Raw genomic sequence first — 17671 nt, 5'->3', positions numbered from 1 at the left:
ATAAAGAGTGGTTCCTTTGATGCCCATTAACATCAATTTTACAAGGACTCCTTGATGCCACACTCTATTAAATGTTACCCCAATGTGAAGGGCAGTTGAGTCTCTCAGCACCACCAGAATTCAATTCCATAATTGGTGGAGCAAAGTGGTCCTGATGAAACCTAAACCTGAGTATTGTAAGCAAGTAATTGCAAGTGCCATTGGATGGCACTGACGTCAACATGTTTTGTGAATTTTCTGATGATTTGAAAGGAGGTGGATGGGGTTGTTTGTCAGAGGAGATTTGTCCTGCTTTCTGCAGACGCGATGCCTGGCCAATTTTCACATTTTGTCAGATAGATGCATACATTTTAGATGTGCAGCAACAGCTGGGATAGAAGTACAACTAATGCCTGTATATAAGCGTTAAGTGCTGTAGCTAGAGTGTTGTCAGGGCACTTTATTTTATGCAGTATACTCAGCCGTTTCTTCTATACTGTGTAGTAAAATTGAATTTACTGGACACTGGCTCCAATGATTGTGGAGACCTCAGGAGAAAGCTCAGGTGGTACAGCCACTTGAAACTTCTGGTTGAAAAAGTTCCAAATGCTTCATAACTGATTTTCACAGAGTCACAATATTGTGGATGGGAATGTTCTTTGACCCTCTTCCTCCCATTAGCTGTCCACAACCTTTCATGACTGGATGTAACAGAACTACAGAACTTTGGATTAATTAGTGCTAGAGATGTTTAGCGCTGTTTGCAGAATACACGACTACAGTCCTTGTAGACTTCCTGGCATGTACTTTTATACTTCTCATTGAAAGAGAGTTGGTTATTTAGCTTGATGGTGCTGTAGACAGAGGGACTATCTGGAGCATTCAAATACAAAATGTAGTGAAAACTAAATTTGCAGTTGCTGATGGTCCACAACTAATGCTGTTCTGATTCTATGTTACTTGTGCTAGTATCACACAATACAGTGCCGTCTCCTAAGTCTGAAGATGGATCTTGTCTCTTGTGACAATCCTGTCACTTTAAATTGCCCTGGGTTTTTTTTAAAGAACGGTTGTGAAGGCAGAGGTGGTGACCTGGCTATTGAAAACAGCTAAAGTAAATAACTTAGAAAGTCTTTAGGTTTTATTAAGAACAGTTGGAACAATGGATGGGGAGTGGCCAGCTCTCTCAAACCAGGCTTTCTAATTTTTTTTTAACTGTAGCAGTCAGAAGCCGTTTGGGGTCCCAGAAGTGTTGAAAGCTTCAGTAAGTGATTCCTAGCTGCTGCTTTCTCTGAAATCTCTTGATGTTGTTTCCTACTGGATTGGAGAACTGCGTGTAAGAATCTGTGTCTGAATTTACCTTTTTGCCACAGGATGTGTTTTTGGAAATGTTGTTGTATTGGAACAATTAATTATTAATATGTACTGTATCTATTATTCAGTTAAGTCACTCTAAATTCCTCTTTCTTTTGTTTGTATTTTAACTATAGTGTTTAAATAAATTGTGTTTTGCTTAACATCAAGTAGTTTGACCAGTTGCAAAAACCTGGAAACACACACTTCACATCTATCTTCAAAATAAGAAAAAGTTAACAGTTTAGGCTACCTTCTTAACATGTTTTGAGACAGTCTGGTCTCGTCTGGTCAACAACACATAACAGGGACTGTGCAGTGATCGTTCCCACCAATACTGTTAAGGACAAATGCATCCGCAACAGGTAGATTAATGAAGATAAAGTAAAGGAGGTAACCCCCAGTGTTGGTTCTCTCATTAGCTACTGCGAGCCCAGTCTGAAAGCCTGTTCCTCCAAAATTCTATCACCTCAGTCAGTGATGGTGCTAATGGGCTACTAATCCTGATCAACATTGAAGTCCCCTTTCAGGATGACCAACTTGAAGGAAAAAAAATACAAGGTATGCTTTACTGGAGGAGTTGATGAGACTGGAGGAGTAGGGGCCCATATGACTGGAAGGAGAAGGAAGCTTCAAAGGAAAACTTTATGCAGTTTCAACAAAGTCAAGGGGACCAATATGACTATCTCAGTTCACAGACGTTTACCATCACGACATATTTCATATATTTTACTTAGCCTCCCTCCTTGATAGTATGTGTTGTCCCTCAAAAGGCCGCATACTCCTGATACATCACATTGCTGCCCAACCTCCCTCCCTCTCGCCAATATTAAAGCCCCTCTCTGCAAATTCCTAACCCCATCTTCAAGGGCCTGCTAGTAAATTCTCTTTCTGGCCTTCAAGTAAACTCTCCATCAGGCCTGCTCACCTTTTAGGTTTGCCAGATACTTCTTCAAGTCTGTCAGCTCTATCAGGGTACCTGGTCCCTATGTCCAATCAGGTCCGTGTGAATCTCACCCCATCTGCAGGTCTGCCTTGATCCTCCTCACCCTCCAGGCCTGCTATCCTTGATTCCAGAGTTGAGAGAGCTGGATTGTGAGGAGAAACTGAGCAGACTGAGATTATACTCATTGGAATTCAGAAGAATGAGGGGAGATCTTATAAAAACATATAAGATTATGAAGGGAATAGATAAGGTGGAGGCAGGGAGGTTGTTTCCGCTAGCAGGTGGGACTAGAGGGCAAAATAAAGGGAAGCAGATGTAGGAGTGAAGTCAGGAGGAACTTCTTCACCCAAAGGGTTGTGAATCTGTGGAATTCCCTGCCCAGTGAAGTGGGTGAAGCTACCACACTGAATGTTTTTAAGGCAAGGCTAGACAAATTTTGACCAGTAAAGTAATTAAGGGTTATAGTGAGTGGGCAGGTAAGTGGAGCTGAGTCTCAAAGGTCAGCCATGATCTTATTAAATGGTGGGTAGGCTCGAGGGGCCAGATGGCTTACTCCTGCTTCTAGTTCTTGTGTTCTTATCCCAAACAGCACCTGGACCTGACCGCTGCTGCCGCCACCACCAACTGTCAACACAATATCTCCCCATCCCCAAAGTTGGGCTTGAGAGTTCTGCAGCTGCTGGCCTCAACTCCTACCCCACACCAAATTACCTCTGGATCCCTCCAAACTCAGCCACCCGTTTGCCAAACTGATGTGACTCTGGGAAGAGTGAAAGATAGCACACTTGTTTACTTCTTTGTGTCTGTATGGACTCGTGTTTATGTGTGCACACTTTGCTGACTTTGGACTGCCCATGTTAATTCAGCAAAATACTCAGGCAGCAGCAAGAGGTGACTTGAGGTGCCTTCTCAGTCACTGATTAGAGGAACCGGGGAAGAATAGCATTTCAAATTAGCTTAAATTCTATATTTAGGAATGGAAGCCAAACTGACACCATCCCTGAAAACTTGGAAACAAAAATCAAAATAACTCAAAACACTATGTCTGGCAGCATCTGTGGAGGAAAAGCAGAGTCAAATGTTTTGTGTCCAGTGACCCTTCTTCAGAACCTTCAGGGTTCACACCATTGGTGAGTTTGAGGACGAGGACCGACACCGCAGTATAGCATTCTATCACAAACCTACGCATAACCTTACGGTGCCACACTTCTCTAGCTTCCACCAGAAACCTATTAAAACAACCATCCCTTATGGACAAACCCTACACATACACAGAATCTGTTCAGATAAGGAGGAGTGAAACTGAAACCTAAAGGTGTTGAAGGACACCCTCATAAGAACAGGATACAATGCAATACCCATCAATAGCCAGCACCGACATGCCACAGTGAAAAACCGTAATGCCCTCCTTAGAGACAGACGTGGGATACATCTGACACAGTGCTCTTTGTCATGCAGTGCTTCCCAGGAGTGGAGAAACTCTGCCACGTTGCTCACAGCCTTCAATGCATTATCAATGAGGATAAGCACCTCACCAAGATCTTCCCCATGCCTCCACTTCACGACCTCAAACAACTGCCCAACTGTAAACCATTGTTCGCAGCAACTATCCAACCTTCTGGACAATATTGATGACAAGTCTATACAACCCTGTCATTAGTAGCTGTTGTAAGACATATCAGATCTTCAACATGGACACTTGGGAGCACGTGGGAGAACTACCCACCGTGTGCCTGGCAGATACTCACGTGACTCAACCAACAGTGTTTATCTCATATGCTGCAAGGAAAGATGCCCCAAGGCATGGTACATTGGCGAAACCATGCAGACACGACAACAACAGATGAATGGACACTGCACAACAATCATCAGAAGGAATGTTCCCTCCCAGTCGGGGAATACCTCAGCGGTAAAGGACACGTTAAGCCTCGGATCTTCAGGTAAACAACCTCCAAGGTGGGCTTTGGAATACACAACAATGCAGAGTCGCTGAACAAAGATTGATAGCCAAGTTCCATATACATGAGGACAGCCTTAACTGGGATCTTGGGTTCATGTTGCATTACAGGTGACCCCACCACACTCAACTCTCTCTCTCTCACACACACACACAGTCTCTCTTTCTATCTTCCCTCACACATAAATACACACACTTTCTCTCTTTCTCTCACACTCAATCTTTCTCTCCCCCCTTCCCCCACACACACTTTCTCTTCCCCATTCCCCCAAACATACAGACTCTGCCTCTACCCCCAAAACACACACACTCTCTCTCCCCCTCCCCCCCCCCCACACACCCAAACACACCCCCCACACACTCACTGTTTCTCTCTTTCTCCCCAACTTCACTCACACACACAGTCACCCTCTCTACCCTACCCCCAAAACGTCAGCTTTCATGCTCCTCTGATGCTGCTTGGCCTGCTGTGTTCATCCAGCATCACACTGTGTTATCTCAGATTCTCCAGCATCTGCAGTTCCTACTATCTCTAAACAAGGTCCTACACCTAATATGCGTTGTGTGACCTAAAATGTCACCTCCTCTGTATACTGCAAAGATCTTTATTTCTCTCAGGACCGTGTCTTGAAAGGAATCTGGCGATTTACATATACATATTAATCAATTAAAACCTTCTAATTGATTTAAAGATTTAGCAGCATCTTAAGATTTGTTTAGTCCATCCTCAGTGGTGTGACCTTTTGATCTTTTACTTATAAATTCAATGTCTGATACTACCTATTTCACTAACACCTGAAGAAGGAGCGACGCTTAGAAAGCTTGTGATTTCAAATCAGCGTGTTGGACTCCTTTTCTGATGAAAGGTCTAGGCCCGAAACGTCAGCTTTTGTGCTCCTAAGATGCTGCTTGGCCTGCTGTGTTCATCCAGCCCCATACTTTGTTCTGTTGGACTACGACCTGGTGCTGTGTGATTTCTGACCTTGTCCGCCCCAGTCCAACACCAGCACCTCCACATGATTTCTGCAGATGCTGTCAGAGTTGTTGAGCTCCTCCAACATCCGCGGTTCTTTGTGTTTATTATCCGAAGAGTCTGGTCTGCGCTGCTGTTGAACACTGGCGTGTCACAAAATGGTTAAACATTAACTGTGTTTCTGTCTCCACTGGCGGTTTGAGCATTCCTCCAGCAGTTCCGAACTGTTCTCCATCGTTTTGCTGGGATGACGCCGAGTCAGCCTGTGCGCGGTCTCCATGGTAACCGGTCCGGTTGCCCGGATGTGGTGACGTGCCAGCCGCTGTCATGGCGGCGGAGGATGGGTATGGTGGCGAGCTCACTCAGCATGTGGTCGAATTCGTTGAGAAAGAGTTTGGAGACGATCCGACATTATTAAAGAAACTCCCAAAAATAATAGAGGAGCTAGCGCTGAGTAAAAGAAACCTGGAGGAGCAGGTACTGCGCCTGGGCCTTGTGGAATCCACTTGGCTTAAATAATTTCACGGTCTTTCCTCCCCGAAACGTGCATCAAAATAAATGCCATGCACACTGTGAATAAATAAATTTAAAACCCTAGCTTGAGTCTCAGGTATAAGACATTAGGTCTTTATTGAAATTGGAAATGTGCTAAGTATTTCCTCAATGCTAGTGTTTCGCTATTGAAATCACTACTTTTGAAAGAGAAATTGCACGCCTGGTTTATGTCTCGATCAAAGGAGGATAACTGGTTATCTCTCTGGTCAAAACAATGTGCAGTTATTGAGCGGACCTACCAGTATTTACCGTCGCTCATGTCTGGTATATCTGAAATATCTCTCGTTGTCCATAATGATCGTTTCAACAGAACAAAACATTAGCTTTCATCGAATATACTTAGACGTGCACTTTTCATACTAAGGCATTTATAAAATGGTGCCTTGTTGATCTGTATAACAATTTTTTTCACAAATTTGGAATGCCAAAACAGATATTAAGCTGTCACTCTAACTTTTTTTGCCATGTGTATGTGTTACTCAATATTTGTCATCCGTCCTGAGTTGAGCAGGAAGAATCAAACCAGATTGCTGTATGACGGAAGCCATTTTTTGGTTAGACTGTGATTATGTTTGTCGTAATATAGTTGAATTGTCAGGTTTATAGTGACCAACAAGCTGAAGGACCACCTGACCGGCAAAACAAATAGTCAGTCAGCCACTTGTTATCTTTTCTGTTCCTATTTCCTTATGTTGCCTCTAAGCAATGTTGCATTCTGGCCTGTGAGCCCGATAAAAAGAAGAACAGTAGTCCGAATGCTCAAGTAAATTTCTACAGCAGTCCTAGTGACACTGTGAAAGTGATAACTGAAGAACTTGGTTTGGTTTAGCTGCTCATCAGTCGTTTTCACCAAATAGTTGAACCCAATCAATAAACAGCACTACATGGCTTCCATTTTAGTTTTGAAATGTGCAGTTTTCTGTATGTGGGTGATTTAGTAACGTCCAAAAGTATTCAACACTCATTTTGATTTATTTGTTGAAATAAGCAATTGTAAACAATAGGACATCATTGACATAAAATGAGAGATTACAGAAAGTGTGGCCATGAACAAAAATTTTATTCAACATCTGGATGCTGTGTCTGGAAATCGCAGATGATTGATTGTAAGCACTTAGGGAGCAGAAGTCAATATGTAGAGATTTTTCCATTCTTCTCCATACTGGAATGTCCTATTTGTATCAATTCTAATAAAAAAAAGAGTTTGACCATTGTTTTTATTTAAAAATAAATTAGAGTACGCCATTAGAAACAGAGATCTTTACTTAGCAGTCTGTCACCACCATTTTACAGTAAATGCAGCATACTTGCTCTATGGATTACAAAACCCTCTTGAAGCTGTCCTTCTGACTCTAAGCATATTGATCTTGATTGCTGATGGTTTAAAATTTCATATCTAAAAAAGATTGTGCATCTGTTTATTTAATTCTCCACATATTTTGTATCAAATGGCAAATGTCATAACCTGATGACCACAGGTTTGACAAGTATCAAAATCCTATAGGACCATGCTGAACTCGAGCAGAGACACTTTGATTCCAAGTGAACCACGTGACTATTTACAACAATGCGTCATTCTCATTTGGTATGGCAGAATTTGAAATTAGCGAGTTGCTATTTCAATAATAAATTCTGAATAAATTAGAGGCTATAAAGGCCAATTGTGGTTTGGTACATTACCTATTTTAATTCTTGGTGACCGCATGATTGCTAGTAGAATTTTCATTGCGTAGTTTCAATTTTTATACAATGTAATGGTTGAAAAGAAAACCTTTTAATGTTTAAATCCATTAGCATAAGAAATGGAAATAGTAATGTGCCGTTCAGCTTTTTTGAGCCTGCCCTGACATGTAGTGAGACAGTGGCATGTCAATAACTTCTACTTCAACTTTGTTTTCCCACCCTATCCCTTGTCCTTTCATTCTCTCAATATCAAACAACAGATCTCTAACTTGAATATGATCAACAACCAAGCAACCATGACTCAAAGATTCACATCAAAGTATCTTGGATTACGTTTGGGAAGTGTGGAACATTCATTTTGGGTGCGAGGTCCTTTAAAATTATCTTACACTGCGACACACGTATTAAATTAAAGTGGCCAACTTGTGCACATCGAGCAGTTGAGGGGTAACATGGTTCATAGTGCTTTGAATGAAAACCTTCTCTACATCTCAATCCTAAATGGATATTCCCTTATTCTCAAGTGGTGAACCTTAAACCTTCAATCTCCTTAACGAAGGGAAGTATCCTCACAATATCTCGTTAAGCCTGTTGGGCAATTTCTGTTACAATTTGATCACCCCCTAATCTTCAAAACTCTAGGATATATAGGCCCGCTGTCTTCAATCTGTTCTCATCATACATTAAGACTGCAGAACCCATTGTTGTACTTACTTTAAGCATGTATATCCTTTATTGGGCATAAAGATCAAAACTGTATTCTGGGTGCAGTCTCAATGAGACCCCTTTCAATGTAATGGCTTGTTTATTCTTATACTCCAGATGCTTTTTAGTACAGATTAACATCTTGTTTGCTTCTTAATTGCTTGCTGTATTATTGGTTTACAGATACATATGCCAGCCCAGTTGGTGCTGTTGTGGCACAGTGGTAGCATTCCTATCTTTAGGCCAGAGGTTTGGATTCAAGTTCCACTTGCTCCAGAAGTATGTCATGACATATCTGCACAAGATAACTAAAAACAAAACTTCCAGTTCCTCTGATTGTCAACATTTTCCATTTTCTTTCATAAAACTCTGTTTTTCTTTGGTAATCAAAGCTTCCTTTTGTGCTGTACAGTTGTAATGAAAGCACACTTTCTATCTTTTGAATTTCACTGCAGTATCTTTAGCTGAAAAATATTTGATATGATTTGGTGGTGATATCCTGAAATTTGTCACTTGAGCAAACAAAAACAGACTGGAGTGACTGTTCCTACCTTTTTGAATCCTTATGGGGAACCGTATGTCCTCTGTGCACCACGCCCATCATCCTTCTGGGGTTCCTTTCACGAGAGGGAGTAGAAGCCGTGTTGTGTATCTGTTATTTAAAATTTATTTCTAGAGTTATGTAGAGGGTGCTATTCCTCCTAGACAGAACTTTTTTTTGTGTTGTTGTGAACCGAGAGCCAAAAACAGATAAGAGTCTGAAATGTCAAATTTTGAAGATTTGAAAGAAAAATGTTCAATTAACATAAAACTTAAAAAGATAGACTGCTATAACTGGTATTTAAGGTGTTATCTCTTTTATGGTTTATCGTTTTGCCCAAGACTGGAAAAACTTCTCTGTTGGAATTTGTCCATGAGTATTAGGAATCTGAAAAATTTCCACCTCTGTTTTTAGCTTAAAATTAAAAGAATTGGTGATCACACACATTTGAAATAAACACAATGTTACAAATTCTATTATTACTAATGTAACCTCCAAACATTTGTTTACAATTACTATAGGTTCTTACTGTTTCATCAGAAGTACCAAAAAAAATTGAAAATGCATACAAGAAGGCTGAAAACTCCAAAAGACTACTCAGTAGCTTACTTGAGAAAAACTCAGCCTTAGCTAACTTGATTAGCAATCATCTACTAACAGCCCAGCCCTGGATGGAAGAACTGAAGGTACTGATTGGTCAGATTGAGGAGATTGAACGACACCTTTGGTACTTGAAATGGATTTCACAAATAGAAGAGTTAAGGTAAATATACCAATTTCTGCAATTAAGGGTGATTTATAGTAATAGGGTGAGAATGTTTCGTCCATCTGTTGGCGTACATTTAAAGGCGATTTCAAGAATTATACTTGTGTAGATCTTTGGTCACTTGATTCTGCCAGCAGCCGCTGTCAAGTCGCCTATCCTTTCAGGTTGACAAAAATGTGGCTATGTCAATATCATTTCTAGGTATTTAGAAATCATTAACTACAAAACTTAATCCAGTTCCACATACCAGTCACATTTTCCAGGAAATTATCTTAAACTTTGCCCTTGCTTGATCAGTTTGTAAAGGTATATTTTCTTCTCCAATTGCAGTTCACAGAAGTTGATCTGCATGAATCTGTTTCTTTATTGGTACTTATGAACAATTAACTTTGTAAAGTTAAACTTGAAGCCTGTAAAATCTTACTGTCCTCAAATCTCACAATTAGAAATTATCTATGGTGCAACCAGGTTACAGCAGCTGCAAAATTGCATATTATTCAGTTGAAAGTGAAGAAGAATCCAGGCTTAATATAATTCCTCATTTTCACTTGTTGTGCGGTACTTAGCATGATGTAAAGTAGTCAGAAAAATTTAGAAGATAAAGTTTAAATATGAATTTTCAACCTGCATTTAATTGATATCCCCATTGTTTTACAACCGCTTTGACACCCCTGCCAAAAAAGTGGCAGCATTGAGAAGATTATAAGAAATTGGTGGTGCTTGGCTGATGCTGATTATATCAAGAGTTCAAATTGAGCAAAAAGATTTGTTTGGCTGCAGTCTAAATTTCAAAATAAAGTTGTCCTTTACATCATTTATGATAAAGAATTCAAGATAATGTCATTGTCAGAAAATATTTTATTAACATGGGTGTTTCTTTCGTTTGATGCTCTCACCAGATAATTAAAGCATGCATGTCCAAAAACTAGGCTGTGTGTAAGGATGGGCTCCCACATCATAGCATAAATCAGCCTGACCCTGTTTTTATTTTTTGGTTGACAAGCCTACTCATCTTCAGGAGATGATGCTGTTTTTGGGTGACAAGTCTTTAATTGTTATGAGATGAGAATTTCCCCCACTTTCAGAAGATTATGCTATCTCATTGAGTTCCCCGCCAGTCAGAGACCCACAGCTCTGCAGTAACAGCAGTGTCACCATAAACCAGGGAGAGAGGCATTCAACAACAAACCTGGACAGCCAGATGAGTCTGGGATTTCACCTGGCTAAGGCTGGCACACAACAGCAAGGAATGGCGGTATGGGGGAGAAAGTTGTGTGGGCAAGGGATTGGCTCCATTGGACACTAGAGAGTCAGAGAGGATGTAGCCCCCTTTTCACTGGCCAACATTGAGTGCTGGACTCTCCTGCTACCTGTTAAATTTGAGCATCAGCAAACTGAGTCCCTCAGGTTGGTAAAAGTCCACCCCACCAGTCATAAAGCTATGGCAAGGTGAGCCAGCATTGGGGCTGGCACCCTGTTTTATGTTTCTGCAGGTGTTCTGTAAACTTCAGTCCACTGTTGAGACTACCATTATGAGTTTTAAATACTAACTACATTTCTGTATTTCTGACAGATTTGTACTATTCCGTTTGTGTTTTAGGTGCTGCATGCTGTAGATCTTGGCACTAGCACTTTTTAGACAGATGATTACATTTCTTGTTGATAGGTATAAGCTTGGCTGAGCTCTTGACAATGTTGGTTAACATAGGAAGTTTGACCAGTATTATGGCCCCCGGTGATGTTTATTACTGGACAAATCAGATCCCAAATAGAAATCTGGATTAAATGATTTCTTTTTTGTTTGTTTTAATGAGCTGGCGTTTCATTGAAACACAAGTTGAAATACTGCAGATCTGGTTTAATCAATCAAACAGAAGTTTATTACACAAGAGGAAATGAGATAAAATATAATAAACCAAACTACTTACATATAACATAATTTGAAACATTTCCAAACAGATTGGCTCTTCCTTGAGTTTTCATGGACTTGAGCTTTGACTATCTCAGATTTGAATAACCACTTCAGGGTTCTAACCAAACAGTTCCAGTCCAGAACTTTCAAATTAAATCATTAGAGTTAAGTAACCTCTTTCGAATTTTGCTGAACTAATTTCTTGCTCCAGGCGAACTGCATCCTTACATCTAACATCAACTAGAATTTCTGTGAAATGAAAATCTAGATTTTTCTAAGCTGAGGGTGTTTCCATAAGCAAAACAAAATCAGTTCCGAACTGAAAAACATTCTAATTGTTTACTCTGTTCACTCGTCAAACTTTCCCAATGCAAACAAATTTTAATTAGCATTCCGGGAACTATTCCGTTATACTGTTTTCCTAAAAAAAACCCCATGGCTCTGGCAATGCTGACAAGTTAAACATTAGAACCCGCAGATTCGCAGACCAAGACCCCATTTTTTAATTTACTTATGAAACTTGAATGTTGCAGGCTGGGTCAGTATTTATTGCCTGTCCCGAGTTGCTTTTTAGCAGATGATGGTGAGCTGCTTTTTTGAACCACTACAGTCCAAGTCCTGTGAATGGAGCCAGAATGCCAATAGGGAGGGAATTGCAGGATTTTGAGAGACACTGAAGGAATGGTAATATATTCCAAGTCAGGATGGTGAATGACTTAGAGGGGAACGTGCTGATGTTGATGTCCCCATGTATCTGCTGCCCTTGTCCTAGATGGAAGTGGTTGTGGCAGGGCATCTTGTAGATAGTACACACTATTGCTGCAGAGCATCAGTGGTGAAATGACTGAACATTTGCGGATGTGATGCCAGTCAAATGGACTGCTTTGTCCTGCATTGTGTCAAAATTCTTGAGCGCTGTTGGAGCAGCATTCATCCAAGCAAGTATTTCCTGACTTTTGCCTTAAAGATGATGATGGACAGGATTTAGGGTGTCAGGAGGTGAGTTTGCCACAACAGTATTCTTAACATCTGACCGCTTTTATAACCACTGTAATTATGTGGCTAGTTCAGTTCAGTTTCTGGCCAATGGTAACCCTCAGGATTTTAATTGTGGGGATTTTGGTGTTGATAACAACATTGAATGTAAAAAGTCACTGACTTGATTGTCTCCTATTGGAGATGGGCGTTGCCTGGTATTTTGTGGCATGAACGTTACATACCATTCATTCAAAGTCCAAACTCTAGAACTCTAATATGTACATAACAAACACACCAGGACATTAGTACGCTGTTATAATGTCATCAGATCATTAATATTCACTTGACAAAGCAGTGAAATTAATGTCCTCTAGAAATAAACAGTATAATTAACATTGCAGCCTCCCTCCAATCGAACTAATCGATGGTATTCTCACCTCTGAGTTAAGACGATCCGGATTCAAGTCCCAATCCAGGATTTAAGCACAAAAGACAAGTCTTTTGCTGAGGAGATGATGCACTGTTGGCAGTGCCAGATTTTGCATGAGACTCCAAAGTAAGTCCCTATCTTCCTACTCAGATGGCACTTATGACAGCAGTATGTTCTCTCCCTCAAGATGCATTGCAGTAATTTACAAAGTCTCCTTCAAGAGCATCTTCTACCACCCATTAGGAAAAGGGGAGCAGATGCATGGAAACACCACCATCTGCAGGTTCCCCTCTAAACCACCCATCATCCATAGTCGGAACAATATTAGCTGTCACCGAATCATAATCCTGAAATTGACTTTTACAGAAATATAGGTGCAAGGACTACAAGGTCCAAGAAGACAGCTCACCACCACCTTCTCCAGGGCATTTCACAGCATTAAATGCTAACCTTGTGAGTGACGACTGCATTCTACTAATGCATTAAGAAAAGCAATTTCAAAGAGGGACAGGGAATTATCCCCCTACTTCCTGGTTAATATTTAAGCCTCAAACAGTATCACAAGCACAGGTGATATGATCACTGTGATGTTGCTTTTTCAGAGAGTTTATTGAGCATAAATTAACTGCTGTGTTTCAACGACTGCACATCAAAATTAGTCAATATGCTTCAAAATGTTGTGGCGGTCCACTGTTTGTAAAATCTGACAGATGGGCCGCAAAGCTCAATCCAGTTTAAGAGAATTTTTGAAATATGTTATTGGCCAATATTCTCCCTACTGCCAACACCATAAAATATGCATTAAGTGGTTATTCAACTTACTTCTACCTATGAAGTTGATCTTGTGTTTAAAATAGTGCTTCTGTTTGCTGTATCAATTTTACAATATTTGCTCACGTACAAAATATTTTTAGATCCTCCTCTAAAATGTATTACAATTTGTGATTCCAGCTGATGATAATAAAGGGCAAGTCTGTTTCCAATGTGAGATCTGGCTTGTTAGACCCTAAGTTTTATTTTTGCAATTTGTTTCCAAATTTGGTCAGTGACTGAATGTATTCATAACAGGCTGTAGATGTACTTTTTAAAAAAGAAATCAAACTTTATTACATATAAATAGGAAAATAAGAAACTATTTTATGCAATACAATACAGTACTAGAATTATTTGAACTGATCGTGTTACAAATATCAGAAATAAAGTTTTGACTCTTTTATCCCTAACAACTTTATAAATACAGAGATCTCATTGAAAGATAACCTGTTTTTACTTTAAAGTTCCTCAATCTTAGCTGTAAATTTTTTTTTTAGCCAACTTACACATTCACTTCATGTTATTTCTTTAATTAATGTCTCTTTCTGTGACCTTTTAAATGAACGTCTAACTCTTATTTCTTGACTTGGATTCATTAAGTTCTTCTATCTTAGCATTCTGTTTCTGAAGCTTCTGTCTACCGACTTTAAGGCACCACACTGCTGCTATTACTATTACAGGAACTTTCTCTTGGACTGTCTTGTTTCTGTGTCTGAAAGAAGCCTACACAATCACTTGACTTCCTGGATAGTTCTGCCTTTGTAAAATACCTTGTCCTGTCTCTGTCTTCCTGTTATAGGCTACATCTTATTGCTAGGCAACAGCCCAAATTTTTTCTTGTCTTCTACTTTTGCATCTAAGAACTATTCACTTAAGGGTTTCAGTAGCCTCATTTAAATATATGTCAACAAATTTTCAAACCCCTCTCAGAGATCTATAAAGGTCTTAGCACAATATACAGCATAAATACAAATAAAACTTAAAGCTTGCATCTTTTCTTCACCTTGGAATCCAAATATCCAAACAATTAGAAAGTTAAAGAAGAGGTGGAGTGGGGGAAAGACATGAGTTATCTATAGTTTGCCTGATTTGAACAGAAGTCCTATAACCTGAATATCTCTCTATTATTTTTAGCTACTTGATCTGCTGTTTTCAAAACATAGAGTGGCCCTAGCCTGGAAAGGAATCACACTTATTGCCACTGTCATCTTTACTGCAGCATTGTTGACAACATAGGTCTGGTCACCAAATCTTTTAGATGTATCCTCACTTCTTGTGCTTCAGATGTACTGATGCAATATTTATAATGTGTTATTTTCCTAGCGATTGCATTCAGCAGCACCTCATGACAAATAGTGTATCAGATGCTGCCAATACACTGGTTTCCATGGCAAAACTAGATATAAAGCTTAAAGAATCATCATGTACTCATCTGCTCAACTTCATAAGATCCACTGTCAAATTCTGGCACAAAATTCTCAAGGACAGACTAACTAAGTAAGTATTTTTTTAACAAATCCACAGTATCAGATGCCAGAAAGAAAGAGTTTGAATGTAATCAGTGTCAGCTTTATGTGTAATAGAATAAAAGTTGGGAAAAATGAAATTTCAGAGTAGAATGCAGTTATCAATCGTGCTTTTTCTCTTTCTAATGTTAACTTGTATAAAATGGTCTTCCAACAATAGGGAATTGTTATTGCCCACCTATCATGTTTCATTTTTCAGGCGATTCCTCATTTTATAAAAGAATGACCTGATGTCTGGCCTGTATTGTAATCTTCTGAACCGTTAATTATGAATAATGATTGGAAGAGCCTAGGGAGGTAACCTACCGATTTTTCTCTCCAGGCAAGAATATGAAAGCATCTTAAAAAATGCCAAAATTAGTATTTTCCACATAGAATATAAGGTATCCTTTCCTTAGTGTAGAAAAATGAAAAAAAAATTCCCTCAATCTTTTGGACATGACTTGTCCACCATCTGAGATGTAGTTACTCTATTTGAAAAAGACGCGAGAGTTCCCTTGTAATTTTGTTCGACTTTCAGCCCTCAACCAACAGCTCAACAAATATTTATCTGAGCATTGTGTGTGGAAACTTGCCGTGTGCAATATTACTATTGCATTTATGTACGCTACAGTAATAACTATTGAAAACAGTAACTCAACTTCAAAACTATTTAACATGATCTGGTAAACCTGCCATTTACAAAAGTTGTAAATTATACTTTATAAATGTAAATTATGTGATTTTCTAATTTTTTTATGCGTAAATGCTCCAGTTGTTGTGGTCCGCAGTTGCATCTTATTATCATCTATGTTTTCATCATTCACCTCTGCTTATATGTTATGGCTTGCATCTTCCCAAGCATCTCTTATAGTCTTTAGATAATCTTTCTTTTTGTTTATAACTTGACTTCTGCAGTGTGAGGCAGGATTGCAGTGACTGTAGCAGGTAGAATTTAATCAGACTTCCTGCAGTCACAGAAAGTGCTTTGTCAGCTGTAGGATAATAATCAACTTAGAGCACTTCTAATGATATTGGAAGTACAAATACACTGTCTTAACATGAAGAAATAGTGTATGTTATAACTGAAGAGAATACAATTTAAAACTGTGAAAAAGAGACCAGTAATGTAGAGCAGTTGAGGACAGTTGTGAGTCGAAGCATTTGATGGGTCTGTGCATGCCAGGTAGGCAAAGAATACTGAGAAATGGGACTGTTATTGATTTCGTGAGAGACCAAGAAAGTACTGCCCTATGAAGATTAAAAGACTTTGAAGAGAATGTAGGAACAGGAAACAATTTGAGTTTGAAAAAGTAAATAATATGATCAAATAAAATCCAGATTAAAATGCAAGGAAATGCATAGAATATACACGACTTAAAGTGTTATACAGCTACGAAGTATTATTTGTTTCTCTACTTTCTTATTGGTGTTCGTCCAGTCCAAAGACTTGATTGTTACTTCAGAATAGTATCATAGGTATCACAACAAGCGAGTTACTTCAGTTGACACAAAGTTTTGGAGGGCATGGTAGGGAAAGGAATAATTGTTATACTGGTTCCTATTTTGATATAGCATATATACTTCCATGTACAATTGGTAAATAACAGTCAGAAGTAGAAGGCCTGTCAGATGCCCCTCCCCTCTTCCTAACTTGAAAGCTTTTGAAGTTCTGTCAGTCTATGTAATTTACAAGCGTGTCGACCACATTTCTAAAAATTACCATCAAAATTTTATTTCTGTAGTGATTTTGAAGAAGTCTTAAAGCATCTGCATTGGCCTTTGATTGGGCCTCCACAGTCCCAGATTCCTGCATTGGCATCAGCTGCTAACTCAACAGAACTCAACAATAATCTGGAAATACTTTTTATTCAGCTCCTGAAGTTACAGACATCGTATCCTTTCTCATTTGGCATCAATAAAATAATATTACTAGTAGTTTGTGGATTTATCTTAGGATAAAAATTACTAGAAAATTCATCAAGCTTTGACAACTTGAAAATATCTGATTTTAGTTCTATAGTTTCCTTTTTTAAAGAAATAATGAAGAGGATTGATGATGGCAAGGTGGTGGATGTGATCTATTTCAGTTTCAGTAAGGCGTTCAACACGGTTCTGCATGCTAAACTGGTTAGCCAGGTTAGATCACATGGAAAATAGGGAGAATTGACCAGTTAGCTACAGAACTAGCTCAAAGGTAGAAGACAGAGGGTGGTGGTGGAGGGTTGCTTTCCAGACTGAGGCCTATGACCAGCCATGCGCCACACAGATCGGTGTTGATTCCACTGCATTTTGTCATTTATACAAATGATTTGGATGTGAACAAAGGAGGTATGGTTAGTAAGTTTGCAGCTTACGCCGAAATTGGTGGTGTAGTAGACAGCGATGAAGGTTATCTTAGAGTACAATGGGATCTTGATCAGATGGGTCAATGTGCTGAGAAGTGGCAGATGGAGTTTAATGTAGATAATTGTGAGATGTTGCATTTTGGAAAGTCAAAACAGGGCAGGATTTATACACTTAATGGTAAGGTTCTGATGAGTGTTGCCTTGAAGGTAGGAGTTGAGAGGTAATG

The 17671-nt window shown here is 39.3% G+C and overlaps 1 protein-coding gene and 1 long non-coding RNA gene across 5 annotated transcripts in view; one reads left to right on the top strand and one right to left on the bottom strand.

Moving 5' to 3' along the window:
- Positions 1–5498: 5498 nt before the first annotated feature.
- rint1 (RAD50 interactor 1) overlaps positions 5499–17671 on the top strand; it is a 40026-nt gene continuing 27853 nt past the window's right edge. The window contains exons 1-4 of one of the 3 annotated variants that reach the window (XM_048554214.1): positions 5499–5685; positions 9214–9455; positions 14915–15088; positions 16842–16991. In XM_048554214.1, the coding sequence (XP_048410171.1) occupies positions 5536–5685; positions 9214–9455; positions 14915–15088; positions 16842–16991 (716 nt within the window). In that variant the 5' untranslated portion in view covers positions 5499–5535. Of the gene's footprint in view, positions 5686–9213; positions 9456–14914; positions 15089–15316; positions 15415–16841; positions 16992–17671 lie in introns of those variants that run through there. The other 2 variants (XM_048554215.1, XM_048554216.2) reach the window with 2 other exon arrangements.
- Positions 6805–9316, bottom strand: LOC125463229 (uncharacterized). 2 transcript variants are annotated; one of them, XR_007249789.2, is made up of 3 exons: positions 9262–9316; positions 8703–8909; positions 6805–6950 (listed from the first exon to the last, which is right to left on the bottom strand). It is a non-coding gene; the product is annotated as an uncharacterized LOC125463229 (long non-coding RNA). The 2 variants fall into 2 exon arrangements; XR_007249788.2 differs by having other exon boundaries at positions 9222–9314.

Source organism: Stegostoma tigrinum, chromosome 25 (genome assembly GCF_030684315.1).
Source record: "Stegostoma tigrinum isolate sSteTig4 chromosome 25, sSteTig4.hap1, whole genome shotgun sequence".
NCBI lineage: Eukaryota > Metazoa > Chordata > Chondrichthyes > Orectolobiformes > Stegostomatidae > Stegostoma > Stegostoma tigrinum.
This window is presented reverse-complemented; position numbering and strand designations above follow the sequence as displayed.